This window comes from Dendrobates tinctorius, unplaced genomic scaffold, assembly GCF_039654945.1.
Source record: "Dendrobates tinctorius isolate UK_male_01 unplaced genomic scaffold, ASM3965494v1 ptg000064l, whole genome shotgun sequence".
Classification (NCBI taxonomy): Eukaryota; Metazoa; Chordata; class Amphibia; order Anura; family Dendrobatidae; genus Dendrobates; species Dendrobates tinctorius.
Window position 1 is genome coordinate 47,032,387 of NW_027361732.1, and position 14,810 is coordinate 47,047,196.

The window sequence follows — 14,810 nt, forward strand, 5'->3', positions numbered from 1 at the left end:
ATATCACATCCTCCATATATTAGCCACCATACAGTACATGGAAAAGTGTGCAGGATATCACATCCTCCATATAGTAGCCACCATACAGTACATGGAAAAGTGTGCAGGATATCACATCCTCCATATAGTAGCCACCATACAGTACATGGAAAAGTGTGCAGGATATCACATCCTCCATATATTAGCCACCATACAGTACATGGAAAAGTGTGCAGAATATCACATCCTCCGTATAGTAGCCACCATACAGTACATGGACAAGTATGCAGATTATCACATCCTCCATATAGTAGCCACCATACAGTACATGGAAAAGTGTACAGGATATCACATCCTTCATATAGTAGCCACCATACAGTACATGGAAAAGTGTGCAGGATATCACATCCTCCATATAGTAGCCACCATACAGTACATGGAAAAGTGTGCAGAATATCACATCCTTCATATAGTAGCCACCATACAGTACATGGAAAAGTGTGCAGGATATCACATCCTCCATATAGTAGCCACCATACAGTACATGGAAAAGTGTGCAGAATATCACATCCTCCATATATTAGCCACCATACAGTACATGGAAAAGTGTGCAGAATATCACATCCTCCATATAGTAGCCACCATACAGTACATGGAAAAGTGTGCAGAATATCACATCCTCCATATATTAGCCACCATACAGTACATGGAAAAGTGTGCAGATTATCACATCCTCCATATATTAGCCACCATACAGTACATGGACAAGTGTGCAGAAAATCACATCCTCCATATATTAGCCACCATACAGTACATGGACAAGTATGCAGATTATCACATCCTCCATATAGTAGCCACCATACAGTACATGGAAAAGTGTGCAGGATATCACATCCTCCATATAGTAGCCACCATACAGTACATGGAAAAGTGTGCAGGATATCACATCCTCCATATATTAGCCACCATACAGTACATGGAAAAGTGTGCAGAATATCACATCCTCCATATATTAGCCACCATACATGCTGCATGGAAAAGTGTGCAGAATATCACATCCTCCATATATTAGCCACCATACAGTACATGGAAAAGTGTGCAGGATATCACATCCTCCATATAGTAGCCACCATACAGTACATGGAAAAGTGTGCAGAATATCACATCCTCCATATATTAGCCACCATACATGCTGCATGGAAAAGTATGCAGAATATCACATCCTCCATATAGTAGCCACCATACAGTACATGGAAAAGTGTGCAGGATATCACATCCTCCATATAGTAGCCACCATACAGTACATGGAAAAGTGTGCAGAATATCACATCCTCCATATATTAGCCACCATACAGTACATGGAAAAGTGTGCAGATTATCACATCCTCCATATATTAGCCACCATACAGTACATGGAAAAGTGTGCAGAATATCACATCCTCCATATATTAGCCACCATACAGTACATGGAAAAGTGTGCAGAATATCACATCCTCCATATATTAGCCACTATACAGTACATGGAAAAGTGTGCAGAATATCACATCCTCCATATATTAGCCACCATACAGTACATGGAAAAGTGTGCAGAATATCACATCCTCCATATATTAGCCACCATACATGCTGCATGGAAAAGTATGCAGAATATCACATCCTCCATATAGTAGCCACCATACAGTACATGGAAAAGTGTGCAGGATATCACATCCTCCATATAGTAGCCACCATACAGTACATGGAAAAGTGTGCAGAATATCACATCCTCCATATATTAGCCACCATACAGTACATGGAAAAGTGTGCAGATTATCACATCCTCCATATATTAGCCACCATACAGTACATGGAAAAGTGTGCAGAATATCACATCCTCCATATATTAGCCACCATACAGTACATGGAAAAGTGTGCAGAATATCACATCCTCCATATATTAGCCACCATACAGTACATGGAAAAGTGTGCAGAATATCACATCCTCCATATATTAGCCACTATACAGTACATGGAAAAGTGTGCAGAATATCACATCCTCCATATATTAGCCACCATACAGTACATGGAAAAGTGTGCAGGATATCACATCCTCCATATATTAGCCACCATACAGTACATGGAAAAGTGTGCAGATTATCACATCCTCCATATATTAGCCACCATACATGCTACATGAAGTATGCAGCAAAATTAACAATGTTTTAGACTCTAACTTACCAAAAACTCTGGCTACAAATCCTAGAGGGAACTGTGAGGCAAACAGTGTAAGGAACCAGGGAGCAGCATAGAGACTAGGACTTATCTCATTCTCTTCCAGATGGTTGTAAAGATCCCGTTGATAGTCATGCAGCAGCCGTGAAAGCTGGTACATTTGTATCTATCAAAACATAATAGAGAGGAACTAGTGAAATTTTTTTGGGGGTACAGACCTTGTCATGTCAGTGATATCAATGAAAATCTAGGCCTGGAATCTGCGCTTAAAGTGTAACCGTTGTTTTAGTTTTTATGTGGTAAATCAATAGTACACGTGAAACTAAGTATCTTTGTAATATATCTTATTGAAAAAAATAGCTTTTTTCTTAGACAAAATTGATCAGTCATTATCAAAATTCTCAATTCGGAGGTAAAATCTGTAAGGGAGGGGAGGGGGAGCTCTGAGCTCGGACTCTAGCCCTTTCCTCCTCCCGTCTACATGGAATCTCAGCAGCACCAGTCATCTCCTATCTCAGTGATGGGAAAGTCTGTCTTCACTGAATACACTTTTTACCTCAGCTGAGAATTTTGATAATGACTGATCAATTCTGGCAGAGAAAAAAAGCTAATTTTTCTGACAGGATATATTATTAAAATATTGCTTATTTTTACATTACATTTACATTATTGATTTATGAAACAAAAGTTAAAATGACAGTTACTCTCTAAGTCTTCATCAAAACCTGAGTGTATGAACAAAGCCTTAGTTATAACCCTGAAGCTATTGGCCGTCTGTCGATAACTTCTGACAACAATGTAATTTTTTCCTAAGCCGCTAAGAAATGAGAATGAAATAGATTCCATGACTAATACACTAATTTGCATAGATATTTATAGGGAACCGGCAGCTTGATTCATGTCCTCTCCTATAGTCCCTATCTAAACCTTCAAGCTAAAACGACAGAGCATTTCAGAGAAGAATATACCTAGCTGCCATCGCGCGAGCAGACTCTGATCCATGCGGCCCAGATCAGACAGTACACTAATCAGTCTACGAGAGGTGAAATCTAGACATTAGTGAATATCGTCGGCTCCCTCCTTATTCAGCAAGCTATAGCGCTTACCGAAGAAGCTGCAGCAGGAACCCAGATACCTGGAATGCGCCCGATAATCGGGTATCCGGCGCTGCAGCTGCATGTGTGGCGGCTGTGTGACAGTCACAACACATATACATGGAAAGCATCTAGTGCAGTCGGCAGGGGGGGCGCAGTCGGGCGGCCTAATGTGGTGGTCCACAGTGTCTCCCCTGGCGGCTGCATTCTGCTGCACCCCAGAATGGGAGTTCTCAGTTCTCTGAGCCGGCTGTCAAGCTGACAGCCGGTACATAGAAGCTGCAGTGCGCAGGCTCCCAGTGTCAATTGTACTCCCGTCTAACAGAAGAAGAAAGAAGAACAACTCCAGAGACAATGTCATCTATAAGGTACCTGAATGTAAATTTTTTGTGATATTAATTCTCATGTTTTTATTTATGTTAGGAATATTAAAGGGGTTGTAATCAAGCTCGTGATGAGTCTGCAGTCATTCTATGTGACTGCAGACTTCTGAATTCTCACAGTGCGCATTACAAGCTATCAGGATTCTCAGGTGCTGGTGATTTGCATACATGTGGTCATGTGCCGACTAGACAAGTGTGGCCTCACCCAATGAAAATGAATTGAGTGAGGCCGAGCACGTCTAGTCGGAATGTGGACAGAAGTACACAAATCACTTACTTGTGGCAAGGGAGAATCCTCAGTGTGCAGTGCTTGCTCTGTAAGAAATCAGACGCCTGCAGCCAATTATAGTGACTGCAGACTTTCATCTCAAACCTGAACGCACCCATTAATTATAGAATGAAGCCCTGCGGCAAATGCTAACAGCCTGAAATATACTGTCAGGATTCAGCTCTGCTTGCTGGTTCCAGCAGTCATCACATGGCCGATTCACTCGTATGCGATTTTCATACTGCTGCATAACAAGAGCTTCTCTTCTACTTCTCTCAGTTTTTAACTGAACATTAAATCAGGGCAAGCAGCTCATCGGCACATGACTAAGGCTGGGGTCACACTTGCGAGAAACTCATATGAGTCTCGCGTCTCAATTGAGTCAGGAGCGTGCGGCTGCATGTATTTCTACGCACCTGAGCGCTCCGGTCCGAGTGCCGGTGGCAGTGCCAGGTATTGAGACGCGAGACTCGTGCGAGTTTCTCGCAAGTATGACCCTGGCCTAGGTGTGCAAATCGCATACGTGCTTGGGGGGGCACCAAACTGAATTCTTGCCCCAGGTACCAGAAAACCTAGAGACACCTGTGCTTTAGGGTATAACACAGCAGAGTTCATATTGAAAAACGAAGTGGACTTGTATGTTGGGCTACAGAATGATTTCCGAAGACCTGAGAACGCTAGAGAGACACTAGAGCAGGCTTAAGAATTTGTGATCCTTAAAAAGAAATGAATTTGGATGACTCCGACATACCTGAAGGGACATCATATCTGGCCGATACTGTTTCCGGAACGCAAGGTCATACATAAGAAATTTTAACATCTCGAAGGATTGCTGTTCATTCATATGTAGAAGAAGTACCCCGGCCACAAAACTTATTCCCTGGCAATAGCCAACTTCCTTGTCAAGCAGTGAGTAAGCTTTAAGCAGGTTATACAGAGACAGCTGTCCTGCCCCGAGCTGGGCAGAGAAGTACGGGTGAGTGGGGAAAGTCCTTCCTGTAAATAAATATACGGTATATATATTCCTTAATCTTTGAATTCATATACAATAATGTCAAACACACATGTATACTGTATACAATTCAGAGCAGGTTACAATGATGATTGAACTGGACTTAAAATTTCTTAAAGGTTACAGATACAATAGTAACAGCTGTGGAATAAAATATTTATACAATGCAGAGGAGAATGAAATATGCAAAGATCTTCTATGAAGAAAATTAACCACATACCAAGATCTACAAGGATGGCGTGCTGCTGAGCTGTGAGCTGCTTCAGAAGCTCGCTGTATGTCATATCTGGCGGCTGCTGCTTGCTTGGAAGTCGGTGCCTTAGACGATACTGCACAGAAAGAAATTGCCAGATTTCCCCACGTTTGCATTTTGGGACACCTATAAGTCAGAAAAAAAAATAAAAGAATATCTATATTAAAATGTATAAGATCTATTATGTAGAGTATATGATGGAGCCAATCTGTCACAGAACATTTAGTCTGGACAAAGAAGAGGTTATTGTATCTGTGTATGTACATCCAAAAATCCTAAACTACAAGTTACATTTTGTGAAAATTTGCCTAAATCTACCCTACCAATTACTGATGTGTTCTCCAGGAGGTTGTTGCTATTACATGCATTAGTCTAGTCTAATGATGGCGAACCTATGGCACGCATGCCAGAGAGGGCACGCAGAGTCCTCTCTGCTGGCACGCGGCATCGCCTCATCTGTAAGTGTCCTCGCTCCGAAGCTGCAGCTTCCTGCCTCACACGGAAGTCAGCGACGGAGCTGGATGACATCATTAATCAGCTCCGCGGCCGCTGTGCCAGTGAGAAGAAGCTGCCGGCGAGCGTGCGGAGAGGTGAGAGGTGTGTGTGTGTAAGAGGTGTGTGTGTGTGTGTAATGATGGGGGTGATGGAGAAGGCAATGATGGGGGTGATGAGGGAGAGGGCAATGATGGGGGAGAGGGGAATGATGGGGAGAGGGCAATGATGGGAGTGATGGAGAAGGCAATGATGGGGAGAGGGCAATGATGGGAGTGATGGAGAAGGCATTGATGGGGGAGAGGGCAATGATGGGAGTGATGGAGAAGGCAATGATCGGGTGATGGGGAGAGGGCAATGATGGGAGTGATGGAGAAGGCGATAATGGGGGTGATGGGGAGAGGGCAATGATGGGAGTGATAGGGGAGAGGGTAATGATAGGAGTGATGTAGAAAGCAATGATGCGGTGGTGGTGGAGAAGGCAATGATGGGGGAAACAGAGAGGGCAATGATGGGGTGGTGGGGGAGAAGGCAATGATGGGGGTGGTGGAAAGGGCAATAATGGGGTGGTGGTGAGGTGGAGGAAATGATGGAGGTGGTGGAATCAGCAATTTCTACATGAAGGGGATCATGATGGGGCACATTTCTACATGAAGGGGATCATGATGGGACATTTCTACATGAAGGGGAGCAGGATGGGGCACATTACTAAAAGAAGGGGATAATGATGGGGCATATTACTACAAGAAGGGGATCAGGATGGGAACATAACTACTGGCTGTGGGACCATTCTAATTGGGCAGGTGGTGAGCACAGTAATTAAAAGATAGAGTGTGTACCGGTTACTAGTTTGGTGGTTGTTTGCAATCTCAGCACCTGGACCGCCAGCGATTTTTTAAAATATATTTTTTGTCAAATGTGGAGCCGCATCAAATATTTATACTTTTTCAGTTCATGGTGAAGCCTCCTAGGCTGCCATTCTTGCCATGTGCTATCCACAAGCCAGACAGCTTCCCAAGCCAGCCATGTCCATGCCAGGATTTAGAAGTCAGCAACAGCCAGATACAGTAAGTGTTTCAAATTTGTGTGAGTGTGGCTAGAGATTAGAGATATTCATACTTTGAAATGTAGCAGTGGATTTCAGCGTGGAATCTGCTTGCATTCCATGCTAAAATCTATTTACCTATGTATCTAATATTCTACATTTTTTTCCCTAAAGATCAATCTAACTGCTGTGTCTGGAAAAAGCAGTGTGAGTGGCTCAGTTTCAGTGTGTGATAAGGACGCATGAGCTTGAAGCCCCCCTGCTGAACAGAACACTGCAAAGGTAAGTTTAAAATCAATAAATTGTTGACATAATAGAATTGATCATCAGGGTTTAGGGACGGAAAACGCTGTACAGGGAAGAAACTTGGCAGCGGCTGACTCTCCTCCTGTGCAGTGCTTGCTCTATTGGCACTTTGTCATAAATAATTGGGTTTTAGGTTGCAGTTTGGGCACTCGGTCTCAGAAAGGTTCGCCATCACTAGTCTAGTCCATAACACACTGACAGCACACTGCGACATTATATTTTAGGGGCAATGCACGTCTGTTTTTATTTTTGCTGACAGATGCATAAAACAAATTGAAGATATCCTATTTTAGTCCGGCTTAAGGACCAAACTCGCCCGAGTGAATGGAACTGCCAAAATATGAACAGCACATGGATATTATCTGATTTACATCCATGTTGTCTGTTAGGAACAGCTTGGGAATCTGCCATCAGATTAGTTTTGTATAAGATAAAAACTAATGAAAGCCTCATGGAAAAAAAACGTATACAAGGATTAAATACTAATGAAAATCTGATTCAGCCCCGTGATGAAAGAACTGTCAGTTTTTGGCGGAGGGAAAAAAAATGTGTGAATTTGGCTCAAAATTACATTCACACATCTTGATATGGTTCATGTATGGCCTGAAATGACCAACTGCAGATCTGCGGAACTCCTGACCCAAACTAACAGCTTCCCCGACATATATGAGACTATTAGGGCAAGGCCAGAGATCTGTAGGTCTGTGCGATCCGTATACGGACCGTATGCGACAGACAAGTAAATTTGACCTAACATGGTTAGTTCATGGGTTAGTGAACATGACTTTATGCACTGTGAAAAAAAATAAAAGTGTGATGGTATACTGAATATTATAGTATCACCTTGTTTTGCACTGCTTTATTTAGTTATATACAACACGTGGATGCACCCCAACAATAATGTGAGTTTGTCATTATTCATTACTATTTTGCGATCTTCTGTAGCTCCAGATATCACTTGTAGTCAAATATCTCATTAATGGCATAGCAGGGTTGACGGTAGCACAGACTTTCAGGGTACGCTGTTTTCATGTCACGATTTTCCTGAAATCACTAAATGCGCTGTCTTTTTACGACATAAGGAAAACGGTTTTTAAATGACAGGTGTGAAGACAGCCCTAGACCAGGATCACACTACCGTGTGTGATGTGCGAAACTCGCATGAGTCTCTCGCATCAACAACCGGCACTCAGTACCAGAGCTGTGGCTGCATGTGTTTTTATTTCGCATCACACACGGTAGTGTGATCCCGACCTTAGCTCCATTCTCTCTCCACATTATCAGCCAGCCTCCTGTTGTCAGAACACAGCAGAGCCAAACTTAGCACAGCTGAACTGTGTTGTGTCCTGCTCACTCTCTGCTTTATCAGCCAGCCTCCTGATGTGCAGGACCAGCAGAGCTGGACATAGCACAGCTCGCTGTCAGCCACTATATCTCAGTAACCTGAGAAGACGGCGTCTCCCAGTGTGTGATCAGCAAGAGCTACAGAATGGCAGTCCATATATGAGGGGCATAGAAGGAGGCAAATGCACATTTGACCAATCACAATATAACCATAGGACGATGAATCAAATAAAAATGGAGGGTACACAGAGCATGGGGGTATCATTATGGGGTTGATATTTTCAAAACGGAACAAATTGGAAAACAAGTTGTATTGACACATAAGATTAATCTGTGTGTACAGAATTGTGACACCACATATGATTTTAGGAATAACTCTTTAAACTTGCCTTGCAAAGATTATGCCATGACTTTCATGAATTGTTCTTCTCTCTAAAATGAGAACCTGGCATTTCATCCTTACTCACACGAAGCTCATATTTCAGGACTTAGAGGGATGTAAGACATGTAAGCCTCTTGGTTGTGCTCAGCAGTAGAAAAGAATATTAGTGAAGTAACGACATATACCTATACAGCCTATAGCGCACGCAGTGTTCTGCCTCTGATGGTCCTGAAAAAGTGTCACACATGATCTGTCTTAGCGAAAAAGAGGCTTCTCAATAAGATGCTCTACTGTATTACCAACACGTATTAATAATTCTAATCTCAAACACCTAAAATGTCAGTACCTTCTTTTAGTGTTACATATATCTCTTCCATGTCAAACCGGATCTTAGTTCTGCAGTTTAATTTCTTGTCCCATAGACTTGAGACGTCTTTTTGACACATTCCAACTTCCTCATAATCGAGCTTTATTTTTCTAGACTGCAGCTCATCTCTGCTAGCTGGAAATTAAACATGAAATAACAACAATAATGAAAATAAAGAACACAGAAAAAGGAAAGACCACTATGGTTAGTTCACATGGGGTGATTTAGGTGCTTATTGTTCTATAAAAGGATTTTTAACTACCGTATATGAAAATACACAATGTACTTATGGCTATATGCATTCGCTAAATACCTCTGAGATAGAGCTGATATTTTTGAGCGAGACTGACCATCGGGTGCATTTAGTTCACCATAAGTCATAGCCATCAATAGATGCTAATCAGCTAATCATTTAATCACGTAGTTGTATGGGCAGTAAGGTGGCTCAGTGGTTAGCACTGTTGCTTTGCATACACAGTACATATGTGGTTGTCGTGTGACCATTCGGAAACTAAAACCCATAGATGTGAAACACAACTAATAAATAAAATATAAATATTTATTGATATCCTCATAAAAAACATATACATATATTAGACCCATATCATTAATTTTAAATTTTATGCTGCTATACAATCCACCATAACCTTTAAATGAATTGTGTTTCCCCCCACCTTCCGAATTAGTTCTTCCTGTTGAGAGTTCTATCTATTATTATATTTATGTTTTTTTATGAAGAGATAAATACATATTTAAAGCACTATTGCTCTGCAGCGCTGGTGTCCTGGGTTCACATCTCACCAAGGACAAAATGTACAAGGAGTTTGTATGTTCTCCCCGTGTTTGTGTGGGTTTCCTCCTGGTTCTCAGGTTTCCTCCCACACTCGAAACAGATACCGATGGGGAGTTTAGATTGTGAGCCCCATCAGGGACATTGCTGATCATGTTTGTAAAGCGCTGTGGAATTAATGGTGTTCTATAATTGAGTTAAATAATAATAATAGTAAAAATCGTGAGGAGGCCAATGATTGTCTGCAGTGGTAATATCCCATGTCATTGGATGATACATCAACAGGCAGTGAAAGTACTGAAATAAAAAAAAACAAAAAAACGAGAGTTCTAGCAGAAACTACTGTAAAATGTAAAACTTGGATCATTCACAAAAAAGTAAAAACACATCAGCATATATAGATTCATTCTTTCATGTAGCCAATATTCTTGCTATTAGACCTCACACAGAATTTTCACCCAGGTGTTTCCCATTTTGACTGCCAATTCTATCGTTTTCCCCAATATGGTTTAACTTTTGGTGTTTATTTGAAATGATGAAATAATGATAACAATTACAAAACATTCAACGCTCTTCCTTACCTTCTGAAAAAAACAATTAAGAGTCAGATCATATATCCCATGAAAGCACAAAGGAGAAAAAAACAAGGATATTAGCAATGAGCATTATTACCAGTAAGTTACAATATATTTCGATAATCGAAAGTTTTATGCTGAAGGCCTGATAAGCACTGTGACTGCTCTCACACTTCCCAATGACCAGCAGCTTCATGTTTCCACAAACCTGTTGGTCAGGGTGGTGCTCAGAGCCATGTATTATGACAACATTACCTCTTGCTAGAGACCTGTAGGGTAAGGGGATAGTATTGCAGAAACATACTACTAAAAAATGTCCAGTACTATACAACAAAAATGAATTCTCACAATAACTTTATGACGAGAGAAATGTTACAATTACTCTTTGTTCTTATGAGGAACTTGGGATCATTGTGCATATAGACTGTACACCAATGTGAAACTCCAGGTATGAACAGAGATCATTGTAAAATCTCAAACTTTTTTCCTATGTGGTTTCACCTTACATCACATTTTAGAACTAACCTTCAAGTTTCAGGTTCTCCTTTTCCATTCTCAGTAATAAAATCTGTTGATGGATTGCTTTCCTCCATAACCTCTGGAGTTGTTCAGCAGTCCGCTTCCCATCTGGACTGTCAGCAGCATTGTTGTCCTGTAGAAGGGATGCTAGAGGGTCCTCTTCCATAGTTGGAGGAAGAGGAGATAAAGGCAGCAAATCATTCCCATCTATATGATCTGAAATAATGGAGACACAAAATGTCCGGCATCATTTCCACCGAATCAAACAATACAAATCAGAGGTCACAGCACTTTCCAGCTGACTGGTGCCGGAGTCCTTCTGAAGAAAACCTACATTCTGTCATTGACCAGACTTCCTGTTTTCTATATCAACATGCTCATACTTCTTGTTTTAGTGACAAGTTTAGATCTTTTTTTTTTTAAGCTTCTGGGTGTAATTTAGACTGTAGATACCAAGTACACTCCCAGCGCATTAAACAGTTCAAGACAGGGACATGTTCCACTATTCATGATCAGGCACTTTTTTTTCATACCTGCAGGTTCAAGGGGACTAATTTTTTTAATGCTGTTTTTATATTCTTTTTTTTCCTCAATAATGTACATGTAAAAATTCAACATTTAAATAGAATTTTATTATCATGCATTTCCACTGGTAACGTACATACAGTGTTTAAAAAGGCAGAGATAGTAATAGACTAACTCTGCCTTCTCTGACGTACAACTCCCCACCTCCATGATTTCAATGCAGCTTTGGATTCAGCAATGATGTTTTAGATCATACCGCCGTGACGTTTATATATGGACTGCACTGGTGTTTTAAGTCAATGGGTGGTTTGCAACTTTTTGGAACATTTTGAAAATATACAGTTTTTGGTGAAATTTTGTCAAAATCCACGATAATTCTATATATTGTCACATTTGAGCAGAGTAAGCATGAATTTTGGTAAGAATTTCTTCTTTTCTGGGAGATACCAGCTGAGAGTGGGGTAGATCTAAGTTGTGCTCAGAGGATTCTGGGTGAACAGAGTAGTCTGCTTGTTTTGCTTTCAGTTTAGCATATGGTATATTGCTCAGTGCATCATGATTAGTGTTTACGAAGCATGTAAAAAATAAGGCATTCAATGTGCAGAAAATCGTTAACATACAAATATATCCACCCTTCGGTCCAAATCGATAAGTTTGCAGTCACTCTGAGATAGCAGACTTATGAATCCCCCCAGCTCATGCTCTTGTCATAATATGACAGTCTTCAGTAAGGAAGGGGGGGGGGGGGGACTCAAACTATTCTGGTACTAGGACACTAACTATCTCTGTCCTGGGGGTACTCTTGAAGGTAGAGAGGCCCGAGTCTCCGACCTTATTATGCTCCTGTTAAACCCTAATGTGACCCCTCCCCCAACTCATGAGGCAAAGAGAAAACAGGGATAACAGAAAGCAACAAACATACAAACGCTCAAAGGTAGAGAGGTATATAGGGAAGGATAGGAATGTACCAACCAAATGGGAATAAGACAACAAGGAAAGCAGACAGCAAAAAACAGCACACAACAATCTCCAGTAGCAACAACAATCTCCAATTCAGCACAGCATCTCCAAGGAGCTAGAAAGCAAAGCTTTCAATGTCAAGGCAGAGAAGGTCTGGCCAGGTTTTATAGGGAGAGGTAATGACCAGATCAGAAACAGCTGAAATGGAGCTGCAAATTTCTGACCAGCATAGACAGGGTCGTTAACCTCTTCAGTATCAAAGGAAACCAAATCCATTTTCATATGGGACACAAACACTAGACAGCCACGCCTACTGGACAGCCATGTCACTAGACGTGGTGTGACCTCGCTCAATACAAGCGAGTGGAGCGAGGAAATGCCCACTAGAAGGTCCTTGTGGCAGAAAAGGAGCAAAATGCAAATCAGGCAAAAATTTTCTTCAAACACCACCAGGAGCCAGAACATGTACATTACACGTGCATTTAAAAAGAATAAGTACATTTAAAAACATCTCATCTACATATTGCAGATTTTCTTCATGCATATATAGGTTTGCAATGTGGGTTTTAAAAAGTATCGTTTCTCCTTGCGGAGAGTGACAAGCTAAGCATGCTGAGATGAGGAGACTTAAAGCCGCAAGGCTCCTCTGGGAAATATGCAAATTGTCTCTTCAGAGACGAAGAGGACTAGAACTCCTTTAACGAGCCTTGTCACATAACTTGGGATAAGAGCCAAACCAGAATCTCAATTTGCAGACACTGTTTCGGGCTACTGCCTCTTGTCAGTGCAAAGTCTAAGATCTGGTTTGGCTGTGTGATAGGCGTCTGACCGGGATCAAAGAAGTATTGTTTCTCCTTGCGGAAAGTGACATGTTAAGTATTGCGGTTTAAGTCATCTAGGCATGCTTAACTTGACACTCTCTGCAAGGAGAAACGATACTTCTTGGATCCCGGTCAGACGCCTCTCACACAGCCAAACCAGATCTCCCACTTTGTACTGATGACGGGCAGCACCCTGGACCACAGTGTCTGCAAATTGAGATTCTGGTTTGACTTTTATATCAAGTTATTTGACAAGGGGACAGAGCTGGTAATGTATGTAAAGCACTGTGGAATTAATGCCGATATACAGTTAGGTCCATATATATTTGTACAGAGACAACATTTTTCTAATTTTGGTTCTAGACATTACCACGATGAATTTTAAACAAAACAATTCAGATGCAGTTGAAGTTCAGACTTTCAGCTTTCATTTGAGGATATCCACATTAAAATTGGATGAAGGGTTTAGGAGTTTCAGCTCCTTAACATGTGCCACCCTGTTTTTAAAGGGACCAAAAGTAATTGGACAGATTAAATAATTGTAAATAAAATGTTCATTTCTAGTACTTGGTTGAAAACCTTTTGTTGGCAATGACTGCCTGAAGTCTTGAACTCATGGACATCACCAGACGCTGTGTTTCCTCCTTTTTGATGCTCTGCCAGTCCTTCACTGCGGTGGTTTTCAGTTTGTTTGTCGGCCTTTCTGTCTGAAGTTTAGCCTTTAACAAGTGAAATGCATGCTCAATTGGGATGAGATCAGGTGACTGACATGGCCATTCAAGAATATTCCACTTCTTTGCTTTAATAAACTCCTGGGTTGCTTTGGCTTTATGTTTTGGGTCATTGTCTATCTGTAGTATGAAACGACGACCAATCAGTTTGGCTGCATTTGGCTGGATCTGAGCACACAGTATGGCTCTGAATACCTCAGAATTCATTCGGCTGCTTCTGTCCTGTGTCACATCATCAATAAACACTAGTGACCCAGTGAACTGGCAGCCATGCATGCCCAAGCCATCACACTGCCTCCACCGTGTTTTACAGATGATGTGGTATGTTTTGGATCATGAGCTGTACCACGCCTTCGCTATAGTTTTCTCTTTCCATCATTCTGGTAGAGGTTGATCTTGGTTTCATCTGTCCAAAGAAGGTTCTTCTAGAACTGTGCTGGCTTTTTTAGATGTTTTTTTAGCAAAGTCCAGTCTAGCCTTTTGATTCTTGATGCTTATGAGTGGCTTGCACTGTGCAGTGAACCCTCTGTATTTACTTTCATGCAGTCTTCTCTTTATGGTAGATTTGGATATTGATACGCCTACCTCCTGGTGTTGTTCACTTGGTTGGCTGTTGTGAAGGGGTTTCTCTTCACCATGGAGACTATTCTACGATCATCCACCACTGTTGTCTTCCGTGGGCGCCCAGGTCTTTTTGCATTGATGAGTTCACCAGAGCTTTCTTTCTTTTTCAGGATGTACCAAACTGTAGAT

At 41.4% G+C, this 14,810-nt stretch overlaps 1 protein-coding gene across 2 annotated transcripts in view; it reads right to left on the minus strand.

The window, feature by feature from the left end:
* TBC1D4 (TBC1 domain family member 4) overlaps nucleotides 1-14,810 on the minus strand; it is a 235,228-nt gene that overhangs the window by 39,156 nt on the left and 181,262 nt on the right. For both annotated transcript variants that reach the window (XM_073580387.1, XM_073580386.1), the window contains 5 exons: nucleotides 11,027-11,236; nucleotides 9,116-9,271; nucleotides 5,168-5,326; nucleotides 4,687-4,931; nucleotides 2,197-2,356 (listed from right to left, as the gene is read on the minus strand). In XM_073580387.1, the coding sequence (XP_073436488.1) occupies nucleotides 2,197-2,356; nucleotides 4,687-4,931; nucleotides 5,168-5,326; nucleotides 9,116-9,271; nucleotides 11,027-11,236 (930 nt within the window). The remainder of the gene's footprint in view (nucleotides 1-2,196; nucleotides 2,357-4,686; nucleotides 4,932-5,167; nucleotides 5,327-9,115; nucleotides 9,272-11,026; nucleotides 11,237-14,810) is intronic.